The sequence below is a fragment of the Poecilia reticulata genome, chromosome 18, assembly GCF_904066995.2.
Source record: "Poecilia reticulata chromosome 18, P_reticulata-male-v2, whole genome shotgun sequence".
Taxonomy (NCBI): Eukaryota; Metazoa; Chordata; class Actinopteri; order Cyprinodontiformes; family Poeciliidae; genus Poecilia; species Poecilia reticulata.
Genome location: NC_088847.1, coordinates 7,593,551 through 7,615,345, shown reverse-complemented (window position 1 = coordinate 7,615,345; position 21,795 = coordinate 7,593,551). Strand labels below are relative to the sequence as shown.

The 21,795-nt window shown below is 36.3% G+C and overlaps 2 protein-coding genes across 3 annotated transcripts; one reads left to right on the top strand and one right to left on the bottom strand.

Moving 5' to 3' along the window:
* Positions 1 to 342: 342 nt before the first annotated feature.
* LOC103480359 (SLAM family member 9-like) lies at positions 343 to 10,408 on the top strand. 2 transcript variants are annotated; one of them, XM_008435265.3, is made up of 7 exons: positions 343 to 473; positions 5,443 to 5,745; positions 6,165 to 6,449; positions 7,472 to 7,576; positions 7,682 to 7,740; positions 7,841 to 7,909; positions 9,031 to 10,408. In XM_008435265.3, the coding sequence occupies exons 1-7, from the start codon at positions 395 to 397 to the stop codon at positions 9,106 to 9,108; spliced, it is 978 nt and encodes a 325-aa protein (XP_008433487.1). In that variant the 5' UTR covers positions 343 to 394; the 3' UTR covers positions 9,109 to 10,408. The 2 variants fall into 2 exon arrangements, with proteins under 2 accessions (XP_008433487.1, XP_008433486.1); XM_008435264.3 differs by having other exon boundaries at positions 7,466 to 7,576.
* A 1,238-nt stretch (positions 10,409 to 11,646) lies between these two features.
* Positions 11,647 to 21,739, bottom strand: LOC103480355 (SLAM family member 9). Its single transcript, XM_008435260.3, has 6 exons — positions 21,491 to 21,739; positions 15,736 to 15,963; positions 15,548 to 15,658; positions 15,137 to 15,409; positions 13,418 to 13,522; positions 11,647 to 11,768 (listed from the first exon to the last, which is right to left on the bottom strand). Exons 1-6 carry the CDS (start codon positions 21,522 to 21,524, stop codon positions 11,668 to 11,670), a joined length of 852 nt encoding a protein of 283 aa, XP_008433482.1. The 5' UTR covers positions 21,525 to 21,739; the 3' UTR covers positions 11,647 to 11,667.
* Positions 21,740 to 21,795: the final 56 nt, after the last annotated feature.

Here is a 21,795-nt window from a genome sequence, read left to right as displayed (position 1 = left end):
GTTCACCCAAACAGGACCATTAGTCCAAAAATCATCTTGTGAACTGATGGGACAAAAGTGGAACTTTTTGGAAGCTGTGTGTAATATTATATTTGTTGTAAAAGAAAACATAGCATTTATTGCAGTGAATGGTTGGTTTTGTTGTTTTTATCAAATTCAAAATTTGCATAGTGATATAGTGAACAAAATAATAAACACAAAAACTGTAATGAAAAAAATGATCTTTTTTAACCTTAAAGTGTCAGCAGATATTTCTCCGTATACTAAAACTGCTTCATGCTCTACATTTACAGAAGCTTCCTCCACCCCTCCCTCCCTCCCTCCATTTTTTTTCTAACTTTGCTGACTGCCGCGAGCAGAAGAGGAAACAGACTCTGCTCCGCTCCCCACAGAGATGGCTGGTGGTCGCTTTCGCTGCCTGAGCTGCCTTCTCGCGTACACGGCCGCGCTGCTTCTCAGGGTCTCCCGCCACGGTACGTGACCTGGTCTGGCCCTCATGTTTACTGCCATGGATGGTGATCGACCTCCCGGTTTTCTGTAGTTGTGACTTTGACAAAGAATTACGATTCGGTTCCTTAGAACGGGATATTTGCACACCTCCTTGGAAAAGGAGGTGTTGCTTCTTCAATGTTTTTTTTATTCTTTCCTCGTAATGTTTTGTTTTTCGTAATTGATTTTTCAATATAATACAAGATCTTATCATTAAGAAGGTTTTGCTAAAATATGAAGTCCTGTCTACTTTTGAAGCTGAAGTTGCATAATAATTTGGGAATTGGAACATCCCAATGAAAATGAATATTCTCACTAAGATACGTGACGATCTGAATTCATCCTCCTTGTCTGAGACGGCATAAAGCAGTATGGCAGCTTTGGGCATCTTGTGGTTGAATATTAAGAGTCAAGTTTTGCATGTTTCTGTGTTGCTGTGTTGGCAGATTTCCTGCTTCATATGTATGGAAACTTTTGCAACTTGGAGATAGATCATCTTTTCTCTTTTTGTCACTTCCGGCTTTGTTCTTCAAATTGTAGGTCACAATGAAATACCGTTCACTTCTTCAATCTTGTGTGCTTGCTCTGTCAGGCCACATTTCAGAGCTCTAGCTGCTATTTGTTGCGCTTCAGTCGTCGGCTGTTTTCTTTTTTGTGTGTGTCTAAATAAAAGTGTGAGACAGAAACAAGAGCAAAAGCAACGGTGGCATTTCCTGTGTGTTCTCCACCAAAAGTAGTGACGCTGACCGAAAATGAGACGGATACAGACTTATTTGAACTTTTCCACCGAGGGCACAGATTGTGGTTTGTCTCGGTTTTCCAGGGAAATGATGCAAAGTTGGCCGTTACATGAACATGCAAATGAATTTATTCAAAAAGTGGAAGCTAATGATCAACTTTGACGCATCCGTTTTTCTTTAGTCTTCACTGAAAACATTCCCTCGTTGAAAAAAAAAAGTGAGAATGGAGCTCCAAGTAAAAAAAAAAATGTTACAGGCAATTGAATGAAGCGTCAGACTAAATTTATTTACGTTTATTTAACTTGACAATTTAATAAATGAACTTGAATAGAGTTAATTTGGCTATTTGAGACTAATTAATGCAATATATTTAAGTTGGAGCAAGTGCTCTTGTTTTTCAGTGAAAGTTAGTTTGACATCCAAAGATTGTTCTGTTTCAGTTCAAAACAATTTAAATTCAATGAACACTTTGAGATATATTTAATGATGCTAAGTGTAATTATTAGCATCATTAAATGCTAATAATTTCACTTTGAAGTGGATTTCAAAGTGAAATTTGAAATCCACTTTCAAATTTCACTTTCTGTACAACTGTTAGTTATTACACAGAGCGGTAAAAGAAGAAATGGTCACGACAGTCATGGGTATTACTGCTGATCTGACAGTTTTCAGGATAAAGTCTTTGTCACCCTGCCTCCTCTACACGGCCCCAGCCACAGTTCTTATTTAAGTTTGATCATCTTTGAATGTAGCTAAAGATTAGGGTGATGACGAAGAGTTTTTCCATCCTCAAAGAGTTGGAGCTTATTGCCAAAGATTAAAACAACTGGTTAGCAGCTATGAGAAGCTCTTCCTGGCTGTAATAGTAATAAAGATTTTTCCACTGACTATAAAATGAGGTTCCATCCTCCTGCAACCAAAACATGGTTCTCAAGCTGAGGTTCAGGCATCACAGGTGGTACTTGGCGAATCTTTAGTGGTACCCAGAAAAAACATTAGCATGGATGCTTGTCAGGTTATTGCATCAACAGCTCTGTAGCGGCCCTAAAAGCACCGGAAGCCCCCAGTTCAAGCTTGTTCAAGTAAACACAGTAAACACAGATCTTAAAGATCTTTGAGAACTTTAAGATCTTTTGAGGTCTCCATGTATAACATAAAGCAGGCAATGATGAACCAGAAACAAACGCTGGATGTTGCTAACAATGTGGGATTTATGTCTGAGGTCAGACGTCGAGATTTCAAGCCTAACTTAAGTGTATAAAAGTACAAAAACCAGAAGGATTAGCTGATTAATATGCTAAATCACAAGGTCAACTGCTGTTAGCAATACAAGTGAATAACATGTTAATCACATGTATTTGCATGTTCTCAAGCACTTAACTTATATGTTCACTAAGAAAGGTTGAACTGAAATGCAAAGAGAGCAAATAAACTGTTTATTTCTGACTTGCAGAAATTTACATTGGCGGTTGGGAACTTTCCAACCTCAGCAAAGCAATTCAAGTAATTGCATCTTTTAATATTTCTTTCTTACTTGAAGCTTTTAAATCTAAGATTCTGAGTAAAAATTAACTTTCCGCCAAAGAAGCCGTTCCGATGGATAGTGATATTGTCTTTTCTGTTTTATCGTTTCCTCTTTACGTTTTTTAAGACATTAACATGTCAAGTGAAGTCTCGTTATCTACAGTTTTAAAATGTCTATCAGCGTGGGAGGCGGCTTGTATCTGATGACACGCGTTGTCAGAAGTTTGATCACTTCATTAAAACATTTTCCTGTTTGTCCAACAACAGGAACTCACCAATAAGCCGTGTAGCTGCTGCTGCTATGTGATAAAAACACCTCGCAGTGTTTTCAAGTGTTTGATTACACTTCCTTCTTGTAGCTGCAGAGGTTTTTGCAAACAGTTAGAAATGAAAAACCTAAGGCCCAGAAGCTGGTTCTTAAAACCGATATAAACCACAGTTAAAGATTTCTTCTGGTAAAACATTAGTTTATCATTTTTATTTTTTCTAAATAAACATTCATGAGATGCAGCGTCATATCCGCAGTTCAGAACTCAACCCTGTTTCTAGTTGTAGCAGCAGAAATTCACAGAGCAAATATAAATTTGATCCTATTAAATGAAGAAGTACTTTGTTCTGTCTGAATACTGATTAGACACATGACCTGCTGTACAGAAAATAGACTAGAATTTCCTTTATATTATTACAGAAGTGTCTAATAAAGTAATTATGTTCTTGTTTACAGGAGCAGTCTTATGTACAGTAAACATTTTTGAGCTTTACATCATGTTAGAATGTTACTCCCTCATCAAAAACAAACCTGGAGAGTGTTACTTTGAGTCTTTCATGCATGTTTGAGAAATCTTTTAATCTCGCTTGGCAACCATTCAGCTGTGCAAAACGTCTGGGTGGACCTAGCTCCGCCTTCGAGGACAAAGCTCCTCCTTGAAGTTGCATTTTCCAAGCTTCCGTCTCACAGAGCAGCCCTCCTCCGTGACCCCACTCAGCTCCTACAGACTAGCCAGCAGAAATGAGCAAACACCTGGTGGTACTGCACATCAGCTGAGCTCGTCACACAAGCTATTTCTATTGCAATGGCGGTAAAAAAGTTGTTAGCATTAATAGAGGGTTGATTTTGTGACAACTTCCTGAAGGCAGAGTTTCAGAAAGAGCAGGAGTTTCTTAAAGAGACAGAGGCCCAATTTCACGGTGTTAAATTAGGAAGTTTAATTTCTTTTAAGCCATATTTGATATTTTATAACAACTGCAGGTAACTTCTGATTGCACAGTGGCTGAAAAACGCATAACACCTACCCCTTTAAATTTAAATGTACATTAAATGTCAAGACATGTTACTTTGCAACATCATTTTCTGAAAGCTTGAACAGACGGAATACCAGCTCTTTGGAGATAATACGTTACTGAGTGAATGCTGTTTGTTTGCTCACCTGAACAACCTGCAGATACAGAAATCAGTACAATCAGCTTTATTTCTCTTCATGCTCTTTATATTGATTACTTTATTAGTGTAGTGAAACCCCCAAGGAAAAGGTTATTTTTTGTATCAGAAAAAGTTAGTTATGGGGAAAAAAAAGAAAATGTATAAAAAAAAAAAGAAGATGCTATTAGTATCTGCATTTTGCTTTATAGGAAGTTTAAAGAAATTAAGCTGTGCCACTTTTATGTTTACTTTAATAGTAAATTTTGATTGTTCCTGGGTCATAATTTATTTACTTTATTTTCTGGAGTCCTCTTCATATTTTGAAGGGAAATGCATAAATTGATTCTACATATATCATTACTTAAACATCTTAAAACTTATTAGTTTATGACTGTTTGAACTCACAGTCATAAACTAATTCCCTCAACAACCTTCTCAACTATAGCCAAACTCAATAAATCTTTTCTCTACCCAACTGGTACAAACTTTGTAGCTCTGCTTACTAACTTCTTATTTCATCATTGCACAGAATGCGTTAAAATTCGAACCAAAGGCCCAAGATATAAGTAGTGATCATGGAGTTTATGTGATGCTGATGCATTTTTTGTGAGAAACTGTTTACAGTTTTCTGCATAATAAGTAAAAATCCATAAGCTGGAACTAAACTACACATTTTATTTGTTCAATTTTACCACAGATTTCCAGTCAGGACAAATCTGTATCCGTTTGTGATCAGTCATCAGGGCAAGTTTGACTCTAAATCTGTTGGTGTGAGAGGAGAGATAAAGACAAGAGTCTGCAAGTGTATGAGGAGAACCGACCCAACCCGCAGTCAAACATGTTTGATTTTTTTTTTCTTGCAGAATCTGAACTGATCGGATAATATGAACTGAGCAAAACAATTGGATCTGAGTGTTGCTGGGAGGCAATGGACAAAAGATTAGTTATATGAACATGAGAAAAAAATTACATGTGACATAACACAAACTAACAAATAATCATACATTAGTTTAAAAAATGACACAAAAGAGAGGAACTAGGACATTCAAGACAAAACCATAATACATTACAAAGAGCTTTAAACCAATCATTTCAAATTTTAATAATAAAGTTTTAAAAGGCTTTGACATTATTAAATGTTAGTTATTAACATGGTTATTAACTGCTTACAGACATTTTTAAAAAGTGTAAACCTTAAACTGTATGCAACAGAACATCTAAACGTCTCAGTTTAAATAATAACATTATGCTCTTTGTTTTGTGTTTCAGATGTGGAGGCTGCAGAAGGAAAGCAAGTCATTCATAAAAGAGTTGGAGACTCTGTGGAGCTTTTATCAAATTTACCAACTGAAGGCGTCATAAGGGCAGAATGGAAATATAAAAACTCACCAGTAGCAATCAAAGGTTCAGGTCTTACTGCAAACAATCCATTTCAGGGCAGAGTGGAGTTCAATAACATAAGCCTTAGTTTAACAATAAAAGACCTGACTCTTCAAGATTCTGGTGAATTCAGTTTTAGTTCATCAACAGACAAACAAAGACCTGCAGTCTTCCTCACTTTGCAAATTCACGGTAAGATGCTGGTTTTTCAATCCAATCAATTGAAAACAACCTTTTCAAGAAATAAAACTTGTGTAGAATTATTAAAGAACAGATTGATTAATACACTGTTTTCTAAATGAAGAACACAATACTTGTTAGAAAAAAAATCAATACAACAAAAGAGCTTATCCAAATTTTTATATCCTGTCTATGGGGGTCACTGTCCTGCTGCAGAATCTAAATGTGCTTGATCTTTAAGGTCAGTGATTGGAGGAGATTCTGATAGAAAGCAAATTTCATGGTTGCATCAATTATGAGGAATTCATCATTTGATGACATCTTTCAGAATTTTCTAAGATTAAGGGAGCAAATACTGTGTGAATTCTGCAAATAAAATACACATATAATGTTACTGACTGTTACACTTCTTCCCTCTGTTCTTACATTAGAGCCGATATCCACAAATTCAATTGTGTTTTCAAACATCACTCAGCCTGGACCAAATGGATTTTGTACAGTTTTTCTGGAGTGCAACGCAAATCCTCACAGCGACGTCACCTACATCTGGACTGTGGGAACACAAACCAGAAGTGGCTCCAGGCTGCAATACAGCATTAGACCACAAGATGGCGACACCACATTCACCTGCAATGCCTCCAATGTTGTCAGTGAGGAGTTAACATCTGAAACACTGAGATGTAGCAACAACACAGGATCTACAGGCTCTAATGACGGTATGTGCAGAAAGGAGAGGTTTGAAGACAACAACAAGAAGAAGTCAGTTTATTTTATAAATCTGTTGGCTGTTTTGTTCTATTAAAGGTCCAAGTCCACAGAACACAGGAAATCTCAGATCCAGACACTGGAAATTAATTTTCTTGCAGTTCTTAAGAAAATTTTCTGAACCATAAAGTAATGATGATTTTCAATATTTGGTAATAATACAGACAAAAATCATAGAAGTGTTAGAAATATACTTTATGGTTTATCAAACGTGCTGTAGATGATGAACGTCACCACAAATAAATAATTTATGTATTGTAACCGTTCTCTAAAGAGTCAGTATACACTTTACGTTAACTAAAATTAAACAATCAAATATAATTTGCTAAAACAAAATTATACCTTGATTATAACACACATTTTTTTAAAACTACCTTCTTCACTAAAGTTTTACATCCCTGTTTCTTTTATTATGTTAAAGTGCTTTTGATTGTTTTTTGTTTGACTGAAGTCATAGTTAAAACTATTTTTTTTAAATGGCACATCAATGATAAAAAAAATGCATTGCTTTTAAAACATATTGACACCTCTTGAATTGTTTTTCACAGTTGATCACGTTATAATCACAAATTTCACCGTATCTTAATTACAATTTTATATGATTGACCCAACACATCACACTGCATAAAAATGGAAAGGTAAATAAAAGGATATATTGTTTCAAATTGTTTTGCTAAGAATATGAAGTCTGTTTATGTCTTCTAATATACTCTTTCTCCTGAGCTTCAGATCTATTAGTTGCATCTTTTTTCCTGTTACTTTGCTGCTGGTATTCCTGAATTAAATGTTATTTCTATTCTACTTTGAAGTTTGTGGTTGTAACGCGACAAGATGTGAATACAATAGCAAGGCACTGTGCACTGTGCACCATGCAAACCTTGCTGGACAAATTATTTTCCTGCTTTTCTTCTTAAAGTGTTTTTATTTGCTTCTTTTTAAACATGACATATTGTTAATCTGCTGTCAGATACAGGAATCCCAATCCTAGTCTGGATTATTGTTGCAGCAGTTGGAGGTTTACTGATCATTATTATAATCATAGTGGTGAGCGCATGTCTCTGCAAAAGAAGATGGTCTGGTAAGAAACTCTTTAATGTGCCATTTTTTCTCTCTCTCTTACCGCATTATTGTGACTTTATACCAGCCAGTGAGTCATTTCTGTAATTTTGTTTTCTTTACGCAGGCAGTGACTCAAACGAACTCACAGTTTATGCCGATATCTCAGATTTTTCATCTGAAGTTGTAAGTACACACAAGCCTTACAATGAGCAAATGTTTACAGTGATTTATTGTTTCCTAACTGAGTTTTTTCTCCTCAATACATGTGAATGCAAACCTGCAGAGTCCCACTGACAAGCCCTGCTCTCTGTACGACACTATCGACAACAGAAACAGCCCGGATCACCAGATGGTAAGAACCTCAGCGGTGACCCAAGAGGGCACTAGGTGGTGCAATAGCTCCCCCTGGAGGATATCAGGAAAATATCTGATCATTACTTTCCTTTTCACCTAAGTTAATATTATTTAATATGTGGTTGTTGCAATATTTTCCTCGCAAAACACAGCTTATTAAAACAAAATCCACCAATGATTGTTGCTGAGTAAAAATAAATTCCATCTCGCGACAGGAAATGAACTTGTAAGCTTATTTTCACTTCCGGTAAACAATTGAAAGCAGCACAACGCTAAAATGGATTGTTTTATACCCATATTTTAAAGGATGGGGGCTGAGGCAGAGATGTCTATCGGTGAGAACATATTGTCCTAGGCTTTTACAACAAAAAAAAGAAAATTAAAAATTCTCTTTGTCTTTCTAACTGTTTATTCACTGTCACATGCTGTTTTTATTTTAATTATGTAAAGCACTTTGAAATGCCTTGCTGCTGAAATGTGCTATACAAATAAAATTTGATTGATTGATACGGCGCCCCCGACCAGTGAACCGTCAAATGATGCCAATAATTAAAATAACACTTAAAAAACACTCACATAAATGTGAGCATTTAACACCGCTGTATAACGTCTCTATATTTTTTAGTATTATCTAATAATAATAATAATAATAATTACAATAGGCCTTCGCAGCGCTTAGCTGCTCAGGCCTAATAATACATTTGCAAAGATGGAGTCAAATATTCAAGAGGGAATTGTGGATAAAGCAGTGAAGGTCATGTCACCAGTTTGGATGTATTTCAGATATATAAAACAAAAAAGCTAATCAATAATTACCTATATTGATTGATGAAATGCTTATATTGTGATGTTTGTCAGCCATCTTGTTCTATATATGCTTTAAAGTTTAAATAAACAGCAGAACACCATTTTCACTATCTACTTTAAAGATGTCTGCTGTAGATGTCTTAGTTCTGAGTTATTCTCTGTGCTTCAGTGTGTTGAGAACTGTAAGAACAAAATGTCCTTCATAGCACTTTCAGTGAATTGTTTAACCCTTGGAAGCTGCAGGAAAAGATGATCTTAAGCCACTGCTGAGAAACTCTAAAATGTATTTTTTATTTTCTCCCAATCATTTAGCCTCAGACGATCTACGACAAGATCCAGATTGAACGGATGAGGAAGGCTTCAGTGTCTCCGTACCAGGAGGTTTCCTAGACGGTTTGAACCTTTACAGTTTGGTGCACCTCAGAAAAAAAGTCAGAAAACACCTGGTAGCGTTTAACGGTTCCTGTGTAATGGAGGAACCATTAGAGCCGAGCGTAATTTTGTGACATTTTCAGTAACTTTAAGATTGTGGGCAATTTTGCTCCAAGGACGTGTTGTCCAAGTTACACATTATACCTGTTCATGTCAATGAGGGCTTTGGCATTTACATGTAATGTCAGACCCTCTTCAGACCTGGAAAACAAAAGAGATGATCTATTAACATGTTTGTTGGTTGATAAAGACAAACAGTCCACTGGAAATGTATCCAAACCCCTGGATCTGTTTCCACATTTTGTCACATTCCGACTATGATTTGTGTGATAAACAGCACAAAGTAGCATATAATTTGGAAGTGGGAGGAAAATTATACATGTTCTGTAAAAGATGCAGTGAATTTGGTTTCGGACTCTTCAACCTGTGAATCTCTGTAGCTCCTCAAGAGTGACCGTATAGTATCCTTGGTTGCTTATTGAATTGATACGTAGTTCTCATGTGACAAAACACTTTGGGGAACTTTGTAGCTGTCAGCCATCTTGGTAGGGATCATAACTATATGTAATGGTAGTTGCTATGGAGTTGCTATGACAATAAACAACCCACAAGCTTAGAACTAGCTCTTGCCTCGTTTCTGTCTAATTAATAAACAATAAAAGTACATTACAACTACTACTCAGTTACAATTTTTTAGTACCTTCATTTTATTGGACTGGAAGCTGTAGTTCATCTATGTTTTACATCTTCTACCAAGATGGCAGTTCAGTGGTGTGGATCACTTCCAGTTCAGATTCGTGGGAATTATGTATTAATGTGTGTGAAGTTTCAACAAATAAAGCCCATTTTCTCACTCTTTGGAGCAACAAAAAGAGAGGTTAAGATAATTAGTCAAATTTCTAAAATAATACACATATCAGATATCGGTGGATGATATGCAAATTAATAATAAAAAAAATTGATAAAACCTAATTTAGGGACGATGATCTGCAAAATGGATTATTGTTCATTTAAAATGTGTCCATGTTTTTTCCTAATTTTAAACTGGGATGTGTATAACTTTGTTTTAAAAAGTGCAACTGGGCTCTGTAACTTATGTTTGTACATCTTGTAAATATATAGATGATATTAAAAAATGTATATCTTGTTGAGGTTCACTTGTTGCCTTTCCTCCAGATGTATATCTGCTTTTTATGTTTTTTTTTTTATTTATTTTTTAAACCATCTGTACTATAATAAAATTTTACATTTTGTCTGATTTCTTTTGACTTATCTATTGTGTCAAACAAGAACGCAGTGAGTTCCTGGTCTGCCTACAGTTTTATTTGGTGTGTTTTAATTACTGGTTTCAATTGGCCAAGTTGGCTATGATTTAAATAAAATATTAAGTTGATGCTAATCATTGGCATATTTCCATCAATCAAAGCATAAATATGTCAAGTTATACAGTAAAAGTTGAAATTGTTTTTCTTTCCAACATGGCTGGTTGGAGTAAATAAAACTAAATGTTTAACAAGACTACTTTCTTTTAAATATTTATTTACGTTTTAACATTAAAGAGAAGCAGACAAAGTTATAAAAACACCCGCATTTATTTAACGCATACAAAAGATTGACATTCACCTGGAAAAAACAGAACAGATACACAATAACATGGAAAAACCCATACAATCTTTGAAATTCAACCATACAAGTACCACTATGGTTTTTTATAAAGTCACAAAAGGCAGATGCTTGCGTAGAATCAAAAAATATTTTTGAAAATAAACGTTTAAAAAGCAGTAATAAATAATATGACTTTTTTCAAGAGTTAAAAAAAAGGAAAATTCACATTTGCGGCTGCAAAGTGCCATCCTCAGGTATAAGTAGCCTCATTCTCCTTCTTTCCATTGGATAAATATCCAAAACCTAAATCAGCACAGAAACTACTTCCAGTTACAATCTGAGAAATTAATCTTTTGTGTGTGTTTTCAAATCCATCTGAGCAAAAACACAAAATAGCAATCAATGATTGCGTTTATCAATCAAGAAACAACCTTGGGCCAGCCCAGGGTAGTGCTAACTTAATATGCAAAGTAATATGTGACTTGTCCGTACTGCATCATTTGGGTGCGGTAAATGTTCTTATTTCATCACGTGGCAGTAAGAAGTTGGAGATAAAATTTATTCTGAGGCCATAAAAACACAGCAGTATCTCAATTCAAAAAGGCTCAACATAAAAAAAAACATGAGAAATCAGTCATGATAATGTAGACCAGACATGTGAAATTAATATTTTAGAATATTTTAAACTCAGATTTCTGACCAAAGATGAATGGACTGATGGAATGTTACAGTTTCAGTGATTATGTTATTCTGGTAAAAGGTTTACATTATTGTTGTTCATCTTAACCATTGTTTCTTTGCTGTAGTTGACTTTTAAAAAGAAAAATATTAAAATAGATCTTTTTTTTTTTAACAGCCAAACAGCACCCTACTCCTTTTAAAACAACCACGTCAAATTTAGGACTTTTATTTTTAGGAAGTCACACTCTCCGGCTGAACTTTGGATTCCGTCATGCCTGGTCCTGGTCCTGGTCCTGGTCCTACTTGCCGCTGGAATATTTCGGTTATCTTACCTAAAATGAAAACACAGTGTCAATGTCTGGCTGGTCAAACCAGAAACAGAAACAGTTATAGTCTGGTTGAACATAGACAATGAATTACTAGATATTACAATTCACAGTTCAGTCCAATACAGATAGACGGGCATAAAATGTACTTAAAGGAACAGTATTATGTATTTTACAGATATATAGTGTCTTTTTATAGCACAATCAAGTAGCTATGTTATCTTCAGGTGCTATAAAATGCTATATATACACACCTAATGTTACTCAAGAAAAAAAAAAAGTTGTAAATCAATGCTTTAAAATTGGGCCACTGTCTCTTTAAGAAACTCCTGCTCTGTCTGAAACTCCGCCTTCAGGAAGTCTTCACAACCTCGCTCCTTTATTAACCCTTTAACAACGTTAAAGAGAAGCATTGTTGTGATCATAGACATAATATAAGAGTAGAGCATTGGCTGAAATACGGCAGCCATCTTGGAGCGGTATACCCTCCTACTTTGTTCAATCAAAACAGCAGAAGATGCCTCAGCACTGAGGGATATTGTTGTTCTGATCGATGGACTATTGATGTGAGGGCTCCACAGACAACATTTCACAAGTAAGATGGACATATTATTGTGTATATATTGTGATTGGAATATTACTTTACTGTATTTATGTCCACCGGCGAGATACCAGCTAATATTAGCTACAGTGCTTGGTGTAATACGGGGTTCAGCCCCGCTATGAAGGCTAACTGAGATTCTGTAATTTTTTTTAAAAGCAGAGTTTGTAGCATGTCTTGTTGAATTTAGACCCTCTTTATCCACAACCACTTTGCCTCTGTAGGATTTTTGCACGGGTTTGACGCAGACGCTAGGTGGGGCAAGACGACCAATTCTTCAGGTCTATTGTTTAAGAGAACAAATAAAACCTAAACAAAGGAGGAACATGCTAACCCCAAACTGAAATCCCCCAAACAGTTTCAGTTCAGAAAAGTCTCAGGCAGCATGTCATGTCAATCTGAAAAAGGTTTTTTATTGTTTTGGTTTTTTTTTAAAGGGATTTAAAAAATCCTGGTGACTGAATAAAAAGCACATTCTGTTAAATCATTATATAAACAGTATTTACTATTAAAAACATTCATGTATACTATGACTGTTCATGTGTCATGTATGTGTTTCAGAAGTAACCTTTAACAATGAAGTCGAAATGTAAACAGAAATATGAAGGTTCAAATATTTCATTTCAATAAATGAAGTCAAATTTTTTTTTGCCAACCTCATTTTAGCAATCTCCTGTCTTACATGTTCTGATCTTTCCCCTTTTTGAGGAGCGACTCTGTAGGATGTCATATTTAAACTCCTGGGATACACAAGTTTAGAGACCAGAACACTTTTTTACTTTAAAAAAATTGTCTCACCAAACCAAAATGATTTGGATTTTTTTTTTGTTTCTCTTCTGTAACCTGGTTTGGTAACACTGCAGCTGTTTCATCCCTCAATTTAAATCTGACCTTCTTCATTGGGCTATGAATGTTTTAACATGAAAATAAATGTAATGTCTTGGTTTAATTTGTTTTTTTCTCTTCCATTGAAATAGTTTTGTCTGCAGGTTCAATGAGTGTCACAAAGAAAGCATACAAATTAAGTGAAAAATCGGAATGTTTTTCCTCTCACCTCTAAACCGCAAAAGTACAATCACCACGGTCACAATCAGAAATGCAGTGATGAATCCCCAAGCAAACATGTAGCCACAATCGGATTCCATTTCGAGCATTGGTACTGGAAGAACAACAAAGATAATCATAAAACAGTGTAAATATGTGTAAAAGTACATGTTAAACAGTGTAGTATTTTCTACTAAAAGCTTAATTGAAAAAAAACTTAACACGTTTGATTAAACTATAATAAAGCAACATGTTATTCATTTATTTACAGAGATCTCATATTGCTACAATTGATACAATTCATTTATATATACACACATATAACATGTGTGTGTATATACACACACATGTGTATATAACACATAAAAAACCACATATTTAAACATTCAGATTGTAAAGACTGTAGCTTCTCCATTTCAGACAGAAACCTTGAGCCAGAATCATCCATTTAATAACTTGTTTTCAGTAATTCAAGTTGAAAAAGTAAAACTTCATAGATGCATCACCCCCAGAATACAAGATTATACATGTGTTTCAAGTTTCCTTCTGTTCATTTTGATGATTATCACATAAATAAAAACAGCAAACCCATTTATTAAAAAAAAACAACAACTTAAACTAATAGAAATGATCTTTAATAGAGAAAGGTTATGTTAGAGGCCTACATAATCATACAGCAGTTTTCTGACTGGACAGATGTCCAGCAGGCGGTCACCGACACCCTAATCATCAAGACAAAGCAGCACCTTGAGTCAGCTGTAGTTGTCATCCCGGGCCACTAGATGGCGGTGTGATTTTATGATGTCTTAGAACACGCATGCGCCTTTCACCCTTAGCTTCCACCTCATTGTAAACAATTAACACGTCTCCGTCTCCCATGAACGAAGTGCTCATCTAACACATATATTCCTGATCTAAAGCTATGTTCAACTCAACAGGTTAAGTACAACACAGCACCGTGCTATCCGCCATTGTTCTGTACACGTCACACCTCTGTAGGAGGTGTTCCAGAAAGTTTTACTTGGAGGTGGTATCTTAAAGCGCAGGTGTGAAAGACTGTGTGGTCGCTGTTGTCATGTAAACGAGCCATTTTTAGAAGCATGTGGAAATGTGCTCAAAATATCCAACCCCGTGTTAAGCTTTGAATTTAAATAAAGTCCTAAAAAAAATTAATTAATAATAATCTTGATTCAGTATCAAAAAGTGAATTTGTCAACCTTTTTTATACTGTAAATCTACACTTCTGGTTTCAACTGTACATACTGATTTCAAACCTCTTCTGTTTTTTTTTTTTTTTTAATCCCTTTAGGCTCTTTATAGTGAATTTCTCACATAAACGAAAGAAAAGGCAACTTCTAGGCAAATGACAAAGAATTTTTTCTCATTGCAGTTTTCTAAATTTCTGAAAACTAATTTAGAAATTTCTAAATTTCTCAATTTAGAAATTGAGAAATTAGGTGCACTTGTGATGGTTCAGAACTAGCAACCCTCCAACTAAACAATGTTGAATGCGTTGGGTTGAAGGGACTATGTAGTAGTGGCACCAAACCAAAAAGTGATGCGACTTCATGTCATCTACATTGGTAGATTTAAAGAAGGTCTTGTGATTATATTATTGGCCTGAAAAACAGTTCCACTGGTGGATCTTAAACTCTAGGCATTTAAACCGAAAATGTTGGCTTAATGCCAACGTTCTCTGTCCACGGTTGATGATGACTGACAAACTCACCTTTAATCTTAGAGATCAAATTGTTTGATTCGATATCCGTTTCGCGCGTGACAATGCAGGTGAGATTTACAGAGTCTGGCTTTGTCGAGAAAAAGGCGACAAGCTCTGAAGTGTTACTTGAAGAATTGTTGCTGCAGTGGTCACACGAAGGCTCGACCTCCCAAACGAAGGCAACGCCGGTAACTGGAGAAGAACAGTTCAGCACCAAAACACAGCCATTTTCACTTTTTGTGAAATATTGGTTAAGCTGTATGGTCGGTTTCTTGAGGCGTTCTGCAATTGTTATTGAATAGAAAAAAAGGTCGATTTTTTTTAACAATTGAACTTATCACCACAAACATCCAAAATGACATGATCAAAAATGATGCAATGATTATAGGGAAAAAAACGAGTTAAGGAAATGCAACTTACCCTTCACTACTAGATAGACCCGGTTTACTTGGTTGTAATTTGAACTGTTGAGGAGGTTCACATCGTAATGCATGGAGTCACGTAACCTAAGATCTCGCATCGTTAAATCCCCTGTAGAAACACAGAAAACATTGTAAACAGAAATCAACATTTATTTGCATCTTATCAGAGGACCATTTCCTTTTTACCTGTTGTTGTGTTAAGTGAGAGCCTCCCTTTGTATTCTGGGCGATGTTCAGTATTTATACCAGTGTGGTCCCATGTTGCGATCCAGGTGAAGTTGTGCAATATTGACCAGTCAATTCTGCTCAGAGTCCATGATTCGATGGCTTTGGCTCGCAAGATAATGGTTTCACCTACGTACCCTATGACTGTGGTTGTGGAGCCGAATTGGCCAAGAACTTTAACCTGCAGCCCTGGAGGAAAAAATTAAAAGGCATCAGTGTAATTGCTACGACCGCCCCTGGCCTTGGGGACCAGGGGAGTAACAAGTGAGACTTAAAATGATTTATTACAAAAAAAAAAGGGTGGTTTTACAGACAAAAACACAGTACAAATTAAAGAGGGTTAAGTGAAACATCTGTAATTAAACAAAAACAGCCAAACAAATCAATGTAAAGTAAACTCAAAAACAAAAAGGAACAAAAAGGGAGCGCCATGCCTCCAAAACACAAGCTTCTAAATTAAGTTGAAGCAATCAAGATCAGACTCAAACGGTGCTAAGCAGAACAAAAATGGGTCAGCAGATTAAGGTTCTTCAAAACAGTCAATGACAAGCAAACGCATGCAAACAAATGTGGGGGGGGAGGCAACTGAACAAAGTCTCCTCCTGACTTTTTCCTTAAAAGTGCCAAAAAATATAAAATAAATTATGCGTCTCTTTTTAAAAATTTATATTGGAAAAAAAAAACTGTTTTTTTTTTAGTTGGCCTAGTTTTATAATTTCTGTAATTCCAGTTGGTGAAGCGAAGCATTCTCTCTTGGTTTGATAACCGCGTCTTCAGGCTTATACTCAAATAAACAACATAGTTCCAGTGAACTTTAACTACAGGGTTGAAACCTGTTCATACCTTGTTGTCAGGGTGACAAGATGCATGGACAAGATTTTTACATCAAAATGTTAAAGTGTAATGTTACTTCAAAATAGATCAGGTGACTCCTTACGCTCACTCTAACTTTCGCCATTATGACTCCCTAAAGCCGAGGTTGTCACCATGACTCCCTCGACTTTATTTAAACCTTAATCAGCTGCTTTATCATTTATGAAACTGAGCAGTTGAGCAGGTGTACCGAGTGCAGCAATCAGTAAGCCCAGATAATTATATAAAATACAGATTAGGTCAGTCATATCCTTTTTCAAAAGAGTAGCTATAGTACACTTGTAACAACAGCAGCTTGGATTTCTTGAGGGCGATAGAAGGGTGAGAAAGGTTTATGCATTTTGCTATATTATGGCACAATCAAGTATATACGTTCACTTAAAAGATATCTGGCTTCACAATTTGACGCCTTGAAATTGGGTCTCTGTCTCTTTAAGAAGCTCCTGCTCTTTGTGACACTCTACCTTCAGCATGTCATCACAGCGGTGTTCCTCCATTATGTCGCTTATCAGCGTTCTTAGTGTGCTAGTCGGTCCATTTACTGGACCACGATTCAACTTTACGGATTGCCCTTTGCATTTTAAAGTAAAATCCTTGACCTGAAGAGTACTTGTACCACAGAGGACAAGACAAGGAAGTAGTACAACTGTTGTGTATAATAATAAATACTTTGATAAAAAACTAATTTTTCCTCATCTCTTTAAGTACTTAAGCTCCTGCGAATAGTACACAGACTGAATACATAGCATCTTTCCAGTCTTTCTGACCACTAAAAGCCCTTTATGCTACACATTCATTGCCTCCCTGAGGCAAGATTGTGTTACTTCAAATTGAATTAGGTGACTCCTTAGATCCATCCCAACTTTTGCCCTTTCACAAGTCGCCTTTTCCCAGAAAATAAATAAGAAATGTGGTAGGAGCCCAGCTCAGGTTCTAGCCTCAGATTCCTGTTGAGATCTAATATCGACTGGAGTGGCATCCAGCATGGTGTCCTGCTTCTGGACACCATGCTGTCCTGCACCTTAAAGGAACCTTAACTCCTTTAAGGTTCGATGTGTTCGATATCAGAACTTCCTGCCACTGGATGATTCATTTATTTAAACACTGAATGTAATCATGTAAACTTTAGAGACAGCTGTTTCTGAATCACTCAGACCATGCCATGCCATGGTCAAAGTCACTTAAATCAACTTCAGTTGTCCTTACAGTGTCTAGATATTGCTACAATGTGATTATCTGGTTCACTATTAGTGTTAGCCATTTATTGTTCCTACTAGGCCAGTCAGTGAGTGCAGATATTTCTAACTGGATGTAGGTACCGTCTAAGGGTTTAAAAACTTAGAGAAGTTTTGTCGGATTGGTACATGCTCTTTGAAGATGTAGAATTTTGGGAAGTGAAACAAGTGAGCGACTTCTTTTATACATGAGTACATTTTCTCACTTCTCTAACTAAAGGTCAATGAACATTGTTAGTCCAGCATAAAAAAACTCATATAAAGAAAGGTGCAGTTATCTCCTTAAAACACCAATGCAACCAAAGAGAGGCAGACAAGAGAGCAGTAAATGACCAGTTCACCCACACCAGCCACCAACACCACCGCTACCACCAGTAAGACCATGCAGGGAGAAAGGGGCTTACCCAAAGCAACTGCATCTCTTTCAGCCAGAATCCACTGCTCATTGCTGTTGATGAGGGGTGAAATATTGTTGTTCCAGTATTCATCAAATTTGCATATGTTGCTCATCTTGTCATTATCACGATAAACCAAAGCAACACACTTCATCTCCACTCATGTAAAAGAACATCGCGACACTTTAACACCGTCATTTTGGGCGCAGTGATGGTGTAAAGGTTAAGCCATGCAAGATGAACATTTGCATGACTGACACAAAGAGAAATGAACTGGGGGAATCTTAAGCTCCGATGGAGCTTAACATCGGAGCTAATAAAAGCTCCGATGGCTTTGTTCCTCACGGTGAGGCAATTTTCTTCTTCCTGATCAGGTCCTATCTCCCTTATTTCTATTGCCCTTCTTCAATAGATACCATTTAAACAAACCTTTTAACCATCCATCCATTGTCTTACACTCTTATCCCTAGTCGCGAGGGGTGCTGGTGCCTATCTCCAGCGAACGTTTTGAGCGAGAGACGTACAACCTGGACAGGTCGCCAGTTCATCGCAGGGCGACCTTTTAACCAATGAAATCAAAACAGACACTGACCATGAAACAAAGATCAGCCCTTACAACATGGCGTTCCTGTCAATCATCAACATTTCCTACACACTTTTAAGATTAGTGATTTGAATATGTAAGTGGTTCTGTGCATCTGAATTAAGTTGTGCCAATACAGCGTAACTCGACAGGCTAAGATTCTGTTTTCAGCAATATTGTTATTAATATTGAATTATTTGCATTAAACATCTATCTGCCATTTTGGAGGAAGAATTATGAGACATTGTGACCTCGTGTTTTAATCAAAAAACAGTCAGACAGCATAAAGTTTAGATTCTTGAATCAATATGTTTCTAATCCATAACTTGAGGTTCAGCAAGAGTTTGTGCAATCGCTGACTCATAAGTTTTAATACGAAGAAAGTTTTTCACACAGGTTCTTAGCATTACTTTTTTCTTAGTGAGGCTAAGAAAAAAGAAAATCCAATTACAAGAATAGACTCATAATATTATGAGAAAAAATATACAATAATATTATACAATATTCAATAATATTGTTGCATTATTTCGACAATAAAGTCAAAATAATGCAGGAATGAAGTTGTAATATTAGGATAATAAAGTAGTAACCCAGTTTTACAAGAACTCTTGCATGATAAATAATTAAAAATAAAAAAAGAGAAATGCTTAGCAACTTGTGAAGTTATACTTTGGTGTCGGGCTTTACAAATAAGGAAATATCTAATCTTTCAACACATTAGCATAAAGTTATCATACGTGGAGGTCCTAAAAGACATTGAAAATAACCTCCTATGACACAGGTGAAGAGTTGCTTTTCTTCCCAATTGCGCGCATCAGGACGCAGAATTTGTTGAGTATCAATGACGTTCAGTTTGGATGAATGCGGCCTGGACATTAGGTCGCATTTGAATCGAATACGTATCGGATATGGGTCACTTTCGAAAAGAATCTGACCTGTGCTGTTCAGACTGTCATGAAAAGATCAGATACAGGTCGCATTATGTCAAAAAAAAAAAAAAATCGGAATTGGGTCACTTTAGGCTGCACCCCAAGACACAGAGACTTAATTCAAAGTCTGTATGAATTCAAATTACACAGACTTTAAATTAATTACTTATTACAGATACTAGAAAATTAGCTTGTTTATGTGTATACGGGTGCTATACGTTTTTTAAAATTTTGTTGGAATTGCATGTAATTAACTCAAAGCAGAGCCCAATTCTGAAGTGAAATTTAAAAAGAGCCTGAAAACTGTCTTACACACATGAATGCAACAAATGGCTACAAAGTATTGAGTCGGGAGAGTGACTCAATGCCACACTTTTCAGATTTTTGGGGTACAAGAAACTTTCAAAATAATGAGATACTTTCTTTCCAGTACAGAAAGAAAGTTTCTGTACTGGAAACACTTTAGTCACAAACTAAAGTCACACTTTAGTTTGTGACTTAGAATCCTAATAAAATGCATTGAAGTTTGTCACTTGAGAAAATATGAAAAAGTTCATGGGATTACTTTTGTTTCTCAGTCTGCAGTAATAGATATTTGAACTGGAATGTTAAGTTCCTTTATTAAGGAAAAAGGGAAGGCCATCAGTATGAATTCTTAGTAAAAGGGAAATACACACTGGGACACATTCTGCTTTATTATTGGATCTCATGCATATGCAAATAGAAAACATTTTTCATGGATCAATCTTTTGAGAATTAAGAAACAACTGACACAGGGAATAAAGTATACACTATTTCCTATATCTTTTTTTCTTTTTCATGCCTGTCATGAGAACTAGCCATCGAACCAACGGCATGTTTTAATTTTAAAACATCTGCACTTGAAATAAACACACTTAGCCCACACCAAATGCTTCCGTCAGGCTTAGAAACCATGAAGTTTGAAGTAAAGCCTGACATTCCGGCTTCTGTAGGTCTTAGAATATGTCCTGAACCGTCGTTCTATATTTTACATTTTAAAACAGACATTATATTCTAAAAAACCTGGGCCTCGTTTCAGAAAGAAGGGTTAACAAGCGAAGCGCTGAGCAGAATACTCTGAATAAACCGACCAAGCTCACTCAGGGTTTACGGATCGGATAAGAAGGTAAGTCAGGTAAAGCGGTTTTCAGTGCGCGAGCTACTTGTAAATGTCAACATTACAATTATTTATTTTCCGAAGGTGGATGAAAAGATTTGGTTTTGAAATAAAACGAAGCTCTTAGTGGGGGAAAAAAAACACAAAAGAGAAGCAGAATAACTTCACACAACACCTTGTGGAGCTCAAACCCTAACAGAGTTTCCAACAGAGACAAGCGCCACTCCACTACAGGGTGATGTCACACAATCACCTGCGTTGTATAATTTACGGTAGTGCTCAAAAATATGTTAACCAGAAAACATGACCAGCGTCACTCGACAGAAATACAGGCTTTTCTGCCAATTTCCCCGTGCCTGACCAGCTATAAAGTAGGACAGACTCAAAAGTTTACGGTTCTCAGAATGAGTTGTGGTGGCAACTTGACTGGAGTCAACGGCTGCGTGGCTTTCTGACATGTAGCCGTTAGCCTGAGTACACACACACACACACACACACACAACTCCTGACCCTACATTCACTAAGCCCGCTCTCTGAAACGGGGCGCTGGTATAATTACTTACCTTGAAACAACAGGAAAAGGACGATAAATCTCATTGCTGCAGCGCCGGACAATAGACAGCGATGACTTAAAGGAGAGTAGAGTTTCCCGTTTTAACTTCCGCAACGGCGAATGAGAACGCACCAACAGCTAGATCAAGATTTAGTTACACAAAGTGTTTGTTAATCAAACACTTTACATGATATACAAACATCCAGACATGTTGTTGAGTTTAAACTTCTGTTTTCTCCCACACAGATGATGTGGGAAATTCTTACACATCAATTACACTCTCATCACGTCACATATCACATTTTTTTGGGGGGG